We start from the raw sequence: 10537 nt of genomic DNA on the forward strand, positions 1-10537 counted from the left end.
TAGCGTGCTACAGGTAAAGTTGCAATCGTCGCTATAGAAATAAGACTTGACAGTAATTTTTCCATAGAAAAAACTTCCACCAAAATAGTTGTTTACATAGTGTCCAACGTCCAGTTCATTGACGTACACTCCCTGAAATAAAAATAAAATTAAATTTTATAGTCATTTTGATAAAAGTACATAATAATAAATAAGTTTTTTCGAAAAAAAAAAACATTTTTGGCACGAGCTTTTATCGCCGACCGTACTTTTATTTCAACAGTCATCTAAGGTGACGGACCCAATCATGGACAGTTTAAGAAAAAAATTCGCCTGTTTTTGATATTTCACTGATAAATATAAAAATTCTACCGCCAAGCGTGTTAAATCTTGAATGTCCTATCCTTCTTCTACATTTCAAGCGTATTGCAGAATAGATACTCCTATTGGTTTCTTCATAGTTAACAAATTAAAACTGGGTGTTTTTTCTCCAATTATGGACGGCAGTTCTCCAGTAATGGATCCCCCATTATGGACAGTGAAATAAGTTTAAAATTTTACTTTTAAAGCCAACTGATACGCAATGAGTCAATTTTATACTCCATAAATACAATTAGTTTGGGTTATTTTAACATAGGATTGTTTCTTGTAAATTTTGGTTTTGTAAATTGTTCCTTGTCCATCATAGGAGGTAGGCAGTTTTTCGGGACCAGTAATGGACACTCGCAAAATAACGTCATTTCTTTATATCTTTGGAGCAACAAACTAGTATGTTTTATACCTTATCTCATGCTTAATGCAGTAAGTAAAACGGATTCAAGATTACACCGTGCGTTATTTTTTTATTATTTTATACATGAACTCATCTCTCTTAGCAACATTACTAAGAATTCGTCTTGATATTTTTTTCAGTAAACTGGTGAAATTTATCTTGTCTCCAAATCCTTCAGAAATAACCGAATTAATTGAAACTTCAAAATTAAACAGCTCTACAACTCTAGTTTATGGTACATAGCCGTCAGTTTTTAGAAACTTATTTTAGATACTTATTTTTAAGGATTTGTGTTTTTTTGTCCATAATGGCATCACCGTCCATTATGGGGTATTTTACCTTACCTACTGTTCTCCGAGACGTTTTTAAAAACCCCTTACTAGATGGGGATACGACATTTCATTACAGTTCCTATGGCGACCTTTCTGCTCCATCATCAGCTCCATGATACCACAATATTGCATTGTCACGTGATTAACATATGTGTGCAAAATTTTAGCTCAAACCGGGAAGTGGGTCAAATACTTGCAAGATTTAATTACACACAGACAACGGGACAGGTGAAGCCGTCAGGTATAGCGCGAGATGATGGTAAGAGACCCGACGGAATGTCGCTGATACCGTGGAGGATGGGACGAGTGCTGGTGTGGGATGCAACCTGTGTGGACACACTGGCCCCGTTCCACCTTCATGGTAAGTAATACAAAGAAAGCGGGCGCGGCTGCAGAGGCTGCTGAGTGCTGCAACGTTTAAAAGTCGGAAATACGGAGATCTCGACGCCAATCTAGTACCTGGGCGACCGACCTTCGCTCGGAGTTCGAAAACTCGGAAATCCGCGTTTTCCGAGACCTAAGACTAAGCTAGATCGATTTTTCACCTCCGAAGATCCCCACATAACAAATTTCAGGAAAATCGTTTGAGCGGTTTCCGAGATCGTCGCATAACTTCAAACTTGGGTAAATCCATTCTGCTATAAGGTTGATTAATTTTCACATTTTTTTTTATATGTTTAACCTTAAAAGAGCATTGGATTTACTCAAGTTTGAAGTTAACTAAGCGACACATACTTATATAAATAAATAAATATACAAGAATTGCTCCTTTAAAGAATTATATAATAATATTAATAACCGCGTAGGGATGTGTCGTCGGGTCGTTCCCTTAGTATTAAGTTTGTAAGGTTCTGACTGACGGAAGATCAGCGCTGCGGCTTCCGTAGCATGTATGCTGAGTCAGCGCCTATTATATACCACAACGCACATTCCACAACCAATACTTCAGTTAAAATAATAAGTGTTCTAATTATTGTATAATGTTAAGTTTTTTTTTCTTTTTATTATTTCGTTTTGTGTTGCATAGCATGTAAGTTTGTGGTTGAATAAAGAATTTATCTATCTATCTATGTGACGACCCCATCGCCCACTGGTTTTACCAGTGCAATCAGTCAACGCAGGGCAACTTGTGGCGAGCTGTTGGCGAACAGCGGAGGAAACCGACCTTTTCGAAAATAATAATATATTATTGTTTGACATGTCCATAAGATAACGTGTATTTGTGACATTCAGCGTCATATTCTTTCACATTCCTTCAAATAAATAGTAGTTAAATTTTCGAACGCCCTTATTATCCAGGGACAAGTTAAATAAATCCTTTTGAAAAAAAGTAGAAGGACATATTCACCTTCAAAATGACACACTTTTTGGTGATATTGAACATTGATTCAAATACGTTTCTAAGAAACACATGGTCGCACGGCTTCGATACCTGTAGTCTTGAAACCTCCTTCCCATTTGCCAAGAGTAACATTTTTCCCTGGAAAAGAGATCGATTTTTATAGAAATACATATACAATAGTACATTATCGGGAAAGAACAATTAGTGGATGAGATTCAATTCACCGACAAAGAAGCCGCGTGACGAATTGAAATTCCTACTGAGGCATATGCAATTTGCATACCTAGTGCATATATGACGTTTTGTGCTTTTCAAGCTAAAAAAAATATTATTGAACCCCTCGTATGCTTACAAAGGGATTCATGAACATTGAGCTATTACTACTACGTACGTACGTAGTAGTACATTATACTTCAATGTTCATGAGTGGGAATTTGAATCTATTATTTAAAATTGTAAAGCTAAACGTTATGTAATTAGGTACCTATTCCTAGGTACTTAAATAAAATGGTAAATTTTTCAATGATTAACATTGCATGGACGCAGCGTCGAGCATCTGTCAACTAAATCTTCACATCAAAACAATCTCTTTGATTGAATTATTGTTACTGTGCTCAGTAGTGGGACATAAATAATAATATCGGCTCAATTTTATGTTTTTATAAGAATTATCTGGTGCCCTGTTTCGTGTGAATTTAAGAAACATCCCTGTGTGCGTAGCCGAATACACAAACGCTTACGAAACGTTCACGATAATATCTCTTTCGTAGCTATCTATCACTATCGGTTTTGCGATCGGCGTTTCAATTTCGTTTCGCGTCGCAGAAATACCATTCGGCTACGCCCCGTTACCTTAGCTGGCGAGCAGGTCTTCAGAACTGTTGTATTGACAGAAACGCTGGCAGGCCCCGATATACGAGAGGTCATATCAGCGCAGTTCGTGGCTTTCGGAGAATGGCACGCCGAAAACGAGGTAATCCGTAACGAAAAAGGGCCCTTAAAAAAATAAGTAAGGTGCATTAGGGTAGATAGATAGATAAATAACTTTATTCGTATTCACAACACAACATATACCTAAGAAAGACTTAAAATAAACAGGAAAAAAAAAATGTGAGTACACCGCTTAACTTAACTAACCAAAGAAAAAAAGAAACAACATTATAAAGAAACATGTGTCGTGGTACAAAAGGCGCTGGCTCAGCGTTGTGATGTGGCAAGCCACATCGCTGGTATTCTGCCAGTACCTTAGAAAAAAAGTAATTAAATTAAATTAAAAACACCTGAGTGTGTGTGTGTGTGTGTGTGTGTGTGTGTGAGAGAGAGAGAGAGAGTGTGAGAGTGTGGGTAATTTCGAATCACAGAAATGCTCCCAGTAATTTCGAAAGGGGAATCTTGATATGGTGGAAATAATGGTGGTTTTTATACGACTTTTAAAATTAGACGACTTTCGAAATTACCCTAATGCACCCAATATTTTCTGACACGGTGTGAGAATTAAATTTCAGTATTTGATTGGTGACTTAAATGTATTAATTCTGCAATGTAACTAAAATCGCGTGGGAGAATCGGACCCAGCGACAGAGTAAGAGTAATCTAACCGAAGTCAATGACAGATGAAAAATATTTAACATATTTGAAAAAAAAAACTTACATAGGCTTTGTTTGTTGCACAAAAGACCATTGGTAAAAAAATAACAATATAAAATATATCTATTCCCAGCATATTAAGTGTGATTCAGTAACCAGTGTTGTATTGAAAAAGGTTCCAGATTTACATATGAATAACATAGGGTTAATATAATAAAAGTAAACGTTTAACTTATCTGATGGCTGCAAGCCTGGCTGATCGCAAATTACACTTTACTCTCATCTATCCACGTGTAATAATTATTATAGTATACTTTACATAGGCTATATCATCGAATCATCGTGAAAAAAACCCCTTTTCTCAAACATGCAATGAAATATTATCTTTACGTTCCTTAAAATGGGCTAGGAAGTATCGCTTTTTGGGCGCAACAACTCGAGAGGACTGTAAAGGGATTTCATATTATTTTTTAGGCCTGGGCCTGCAAAGTAACTTTTTTTTATAAAATATTGTCCTTTAGCGCATTTTTTTTTATTTCATTGTATGTTTGAGAAAAGCACTATACATGCCTCGGCGTGAAAACGGATTCCCGGCCTCGTATCCCTATCCGGCCTCGCTCGCACGCTCGCTCGGCCGTATATACCCACTTGGCCGGAAATCCTCATTTTCCCGGCCTCTGATGTAATGTACTATTTATTTTAGTAATTATTATCTATTTCTGAAAGTAAACTAGTATAATTAATCGGGTATGGTTTTTCAAAAGTAGACACAGCGGAACATATACCTTTTTATTAGCTAATAAAAACGAACTAATAGCTGTTCATAATAAGACTTGTCACTCATATATCGAGATGTAAAATTTTTGTCGGCTAACAAGATGCAACGAAAGTAAGCGGTCGATTTATTTATTTAATCGTATGGCAAATTATATCTAAAAGCAATCAGAGTGTATATAGCCTTGAGGTTGCTAAGCCAGGCAACCAGGTCCGGTGGCACGTTGTTCAGATCTTCAGCAGGCCCGGGGTATGAGTGGAGTGGAGTAGCCGAATGGCATTTCTGCGACGCGAAACGAAAACGAAACGCCGCGAAAGGTAGTCTGGCTTTGTCGCGCAAATACGCACGAGCAATAGAGATAGATATCTACAAGCGTTTCGTTTCGTGAGCGTTTCGTGAGCGTTTGTGCTATTCGGCTATATACGTACCCAGATCTTTAGCAGGTCCGGGGTATGGGTGGAGAGGGCAGCGTTGGAAGATATGAAAAGTACTTAGTCTGTTCTTCTTCTCCGCATTCGCAGAGTGGTGGAGCAAGCGGGCATTTTCGCGAAAAAAGAATCAAAAACTTTTTTTTTTCTAAAATAGGTAAATGTTTTTCCTACTCAGAATTACGAGCCCTTTTCATCCTACTAGGCGGAAAAAAGCATCCCATTTATTGTTTCCACTTCGTTACCATTTTTCAAACACTGTATAGCGGTTACAAAGTGGAAAGTATGCAAAATAATAGAAAAATTTGGGACGATTTTTTTGTTTCTTGTTTTTTGTCCTAGATCGAAAGGGCTCGTGATTCTGAGTAGGACAAACGTAAAATTTACCTAGCTCAGAAAATAGTACATTTCGTTATAAGTGCGAGAAGAATGACATTCTCGCACGTGTGACGAACGACGTTTTTTAATACAGTTGCGAAATAACACTACTACAACGAAATAAAACAATCCGAACTCTCAATTTTCGCAGTGACATTGACGCATTATTTGACAATTCAAAGGCGTATTTTTGAAGCTTTTAAACTTGCGTGCATATTTTAGATTTTGCTATTCATCCAACACAATTTATTTCATTGGGTAAAAACATTAAACATTTACGATTTGGGACGATTGTTTAATGTATACTTATATTTTAATTCAATCGACCCATTTATGCCTCGATATATTGCAAATAACATTAAATAATTATGACAAATCGCGTATCATATTAAGGTTTTTGAACGTGCTTGCATTAAAAGACAACTTTAATTTGACAGAAGACGCGTTTCGTTCCATTCTGTTTACACGACACATTGTGACCTATTTTTTCAAAATATGAACCATTTTATAAATTATGTTATAATATGAATAAAAGTAAACAATTACATAGGAAATATCAATGTTTTAAATATTAATGCCTTAATAGTATATTTATAGTTTTATTCCGTCTTAGTAAACTACACTAATATTAAAACAACTCGGTAAGTAGTCGTAAAATGGAACGCATACTTTTTACGCACTAGTGCGTAAAAATCAACTTCTCGCACGCTAAACAGCCAAAAAACGGGCACTTTTTGAGCAACTGTACCTATTAAAAAAATATTTTTGGTGATTGTTCTCGCGAAAATGCCCAAGCGGTCGATCAAATGCCGCAAATCGCAATGTAGGTAACGCAAACCGCTCGTAAAATCCGTAAGTGTAACGGCTCGGCCATGACATTGGTCTAAGCGCGGCAGCGGTGAGCGCAGCCATACGTGCGAATGAAAAGTCCCATCGCTGTGTCTCGCTCAAATGTAGGCCACCGCTCACCGCTGTCGCGCTTAGACCAATGTCGTGGCCGTCGGGCCGTAAGGCCTGAGTGCAGCGGGGCGGGCGAGCGTGCGTCCACCCTGTAGAGCCAGGGGCGTCTCACTCCGCGATTTTATCGCCCCGCTACAGGTACATGTCGGCGGCCGCGAATTCGCGGCCCATTCAGTGGTGACGACCTTCGCTCGACGCAATAAAATTCAATGTTGGCTGCTCGCGTGCGGTCCGTTTGTTAATGTAGGTAAGAATTTAGAATGGCGGCATTTTGTGAACATCAAAGGAGTGAGCCTTCTGTACTATACAAGCCTTCTGTACTGTCGTAGAGCGTCGATTCAGGACACTTGTATGAGTTTCAATTGTTTGACGCGCCCAATATGAGTTAAAATATTAAACGTCTAGGTTTAAAAACATTTATTTTTCGGTTATACTTATTGTCTTATTTCGTAGGTGTTGCTTTAGTTATCATTTTCAATTATCAAATAATAGTCTGTGTCGATATCCAGTCTAGAAGAGGATCTTCTTTCTCTTTCCGCGTTGCTTGAGGCTGTAAATATGTTATAATTAATTTATTTTTTTATTTCCTATTTTTTATCCACACTAATATTATAAATGGGAAAGTGTGTGTGTCTGTTTGTTTGTCCGCCTTTCACAGCAAAACGGAGCGATGAATTGTCGTGATTTTTTAGGGGAGATAGTTAAAGGGATGGAGAGTGACATAAGCTACTTTTTGTCTCTTTCCAACGCGAGCGAAGCAGAGGCAAAAGCTAGTATGTTATAATTTATTTATCTATTTCCTATTTTTTATTGTTTATCAATCTCTAATTCGAGTCATTGATCCAGCTCTTTGACATTTAGAATTAGACTATATTTATAGTTTGACCGTATGACATACTGACACAGCTGACGCACAGCTAAACTGTGGAAGGAACTGTCTGGTGTTTCAGGTATCCATGGACAGCGATGATCGCTTACCTTCAGACAACCTGTCTGCTCGTTTGCCTCATATCTCTTAAGAAATATTTATGTCTGGCTATCTGTCTGTGGCACACTCTTAAGCAAGTGAACATATTTGATTTGGCGTCGATATCATACAAGAACACGTGTGGTTGAGTTGCAGCTCTGTTCCAATCCTTATTAAAAACTATAACAGACTCATTTCACGGCATTTTTATGCCATGAAATTAATTTAAAATTTAAAAATTTAAAATTTATTTTATTTAGTTTACCTTGAAATAAAACTATGGAAACGGATTAAATCGCGTATAATGAATGACCACGAATGCTGTAAAGTGTTCGAAACGTCGGGATGAATTGTAAATGTACGCGATTTAATCCGTTTCCATAGTTTTATTTCCTAACTATCGCGGTAACCGAAGACAATATTAGTTTACCTTGTAATGCTTCTCTAATAAGTCGTTCTATATAACTGTCCGATTCTTCTGACACCTTTGGTTCTTCGTAAAAAGTCCGGGGCACGTAATTGTACTTGAAATGTGAACTAGGCTTCCCAAAGTATCTTCTCAATGAAACTGGTATGCCGATATGGACAACTGAAAATTGTAGACGAATTTTTTTTATATTATAATTGCAAACGGGACTTAATCGCGTATTTTATAACAGTTTTTAAGTCCCGTGTGCAATTTTAAATATGTGTAAAAATCGCGAGAGTTCAATCGATTTTTTTTTACCACAACAACTGCTAATGGCCGTCTTGATTCTTCAAAAATGGATAAGAAAGTTGCACTTTGTCCACCAGAGTTTAAAGCGTTAGGTTAATTAGGCGTGTCACCGAATGAGGCGAGTTTAAAGCGTTAGGTTAATTAGGCGTGTCACCGAATGAGGCGAGTTTAAAGCGTTAGGTTAATTAGGCGTGTCACCGAATGTGGCGAGTTTAAAGCGTTAGGTTAATTAGGCGTGTCACCGAATGTGGCGAGTTTAAAGCGTTAGGTTAATTAGGCGTGTCACCGAATGTGGCGAGTTTAAAGCGTTAGGTTAATTAGGCGTGGCACCGAATGAGGCGAGTTTAAAGCGTTAGGTTAATTAGGCGTGTCATCGAATGTGGCGAGTTTAAAGCGTTAGGTTAATTAGGCGTGTCACCGAATGAGGCGAGTTTAAAGCGTTAGGTTAATTAGGCGTGTCATCGAATGTGGCGAGTTTAAAGCGTTAGGTTAATTAGGCGTGTCACCGAATGAGGCGAGTTTAAAGCATTAGGTTAATTAGGCGTGTCACCGAATGTGGCGAGTTTAAAGCGTTAGGTTAATTAGGCGTGTCACCGAATGAGGCGAGTTTAAAGCGTTAGGTTAATTAGGCGTGTCACCGAATGTGGCGAGTTTAAAGCGTTAGGTTAATTAGGCGTGTCACCGAATGAGGCGAGTTTAAAGCGTTAGGTTAATTAGGCGTGTCACCGAATGAGGCGAGTTTAAAGCGTTAGGTTAATTAGGCGTGGCAGAGGCGGGACAAATGACCTCAGACCTATCCGTCTATATGTCTTCGGCCGGCAACCCCATTTCCCGCCGAGGTATGTATAGTGCTTTTGTCAAACATGGTATGAAATAAATAAAGTCTACTGAAAATAGTAACTTTGGATGGCTGTATCTCCTAAAGGGTGCGTCGTAGCGCAAAAATAAACGAATTTTCGTTCCCCTTTAATACCCCGTATACGCCTATAAAAAAACAAAAAATACTTAAATAAAAAAAAAATAAAATTTTTTTTTGTATGAAAACGCACCCAAAATCAAATATTGTCTAGGGCCCCAACCAGTTGCAGTCGGCACGTCTATAAAGCCCCTTTTTTTAATTGGCTAAATACCTGGATGTTATGTCACAATTATCTGTGTTTGGAAATTAAAAAAGAAGACTTTGCGGGCCTTGGCCTGCAAGGTTTGTATGAAATTCCATTATCTATCAATCGTCCTAGCCGCACCTGCAACGTCATACTTCGCTGCCAATTATAAGGCACATAACATCAATATTTCATACCATGTTTGAGAAAATAATATTACCACCCAACAGTTTTAATTTATTAGTTAACTATTTTTCTTACCACTACTACTTTCCAAGATAGGCGAAGCTTCCAATGGTAGTGCAATCTGGGATTATAATAAAGGATATGTGAGTATATCCATACTAATATTATAAATGGGAAAGTGTGTGTGTCTGTTTGTTTGTCCGTCTTTCACGGCAAAACGGAGCGACGAATTGACGTAATTTTTTATGTGGAGATAGTTGAAGGGATGGAGAGTGACGTAGGCTACTTTTTGTCTCTTTCTAACGCGAGCGAAGCCGCGGGAAAAAGCTAGTTTTTGATAATTATGTAAGATTTGTAAAGGTAATAAAAACACATTTAATTTAAAGGCATACATAGTTGAATATGGAAAACACGTTGATATTGTTTTCATTGTTATTTAATCAGTCATGACCCTGCCTGTAAAGCCGTCCTGGGTTTGAATCCCGGTAAAGGCTGGCCGACAGGTTTTTGTGTGATTTGCAATTGTGAACAGACATTTCCTAAATCCTAAGTGATGGATGTTTTCTTTAGATTCTAGAACAATTTTATGTTTTTGTTACAAAACTTACAAAACAAGCCTTCTGGAGCTTACTGTGGGACTATATCAATTTGTATAAAAATGTCCCCATAATAATTAGTTTAAGGACTAAAATAAGGTTTAAAACTTACCGTGAAAACTATGACACCAATAGTTAAAAGTCCCATATTTCTGTGAAACGAAATTCACTACCTTTGGATATCACACGAATTAAGACTTAAATACATTTCAGAAAATTTGTCATTAGCAATTAGAAAATACATGAAAGTAATTTACATGACATGTATTTCATAATTACCTAATTAAGTTAAGATTGTTAAAATACACGCACTTATATGTAGACGATCAACCAAATCTTGGCACTAATAACCTAACCACAAAATTAAAATTTTGAAAAAACCCCGGTCATAGTGAACCTATTTTCATGAAACAT

The 10537-nt window shown here is 37.5% G+C and overlaps 1 protein-coding gene across 1 annotated transcript; it reads right to left on the bottom strand.

Annotated features, from left to right (window-relative positions):
- Positions 1–6955: 6955 nt before the first annotated feature.
- Positions 6956–10327, bottom strand: LOC125236181. Its single transcript, XM_048142897.1, has 4 exons — positions 10236–10327; positions 9603–9648; positions 7951–8109; positions 6956–7103 (listed from the first exon to the last, which is right to left on the bottom strand). Exons 1-4 carry the CDS (start codon positions 10269–10271, stop codon positions 7015–7017), a joined length of 330 nt encoding a protein of 109 aa, XP_047998854.1. The 5' UTR covers positions 10272–10327; the 3' UTR covers positions 6956–7014.
- Positions 10328–10537: the final 210 nt, after the last annotated feature.

This window comes from Leguminivora glycinivorella, chromosome 18, assembly GCF_023078275.1.
Source record: "Leguminivora glycinivorella isolate SPB_JAAS2020 chromosome 18, LegGlyc_1.1, whole genome shotgun sequence".
Taxonomy (NCBI): Eukaryota; Metazoa; Arthropoda; class Insecta; order Lepidoptera; family Tortricidae; genus Leguminivora; species Leguminivora glycinivorella.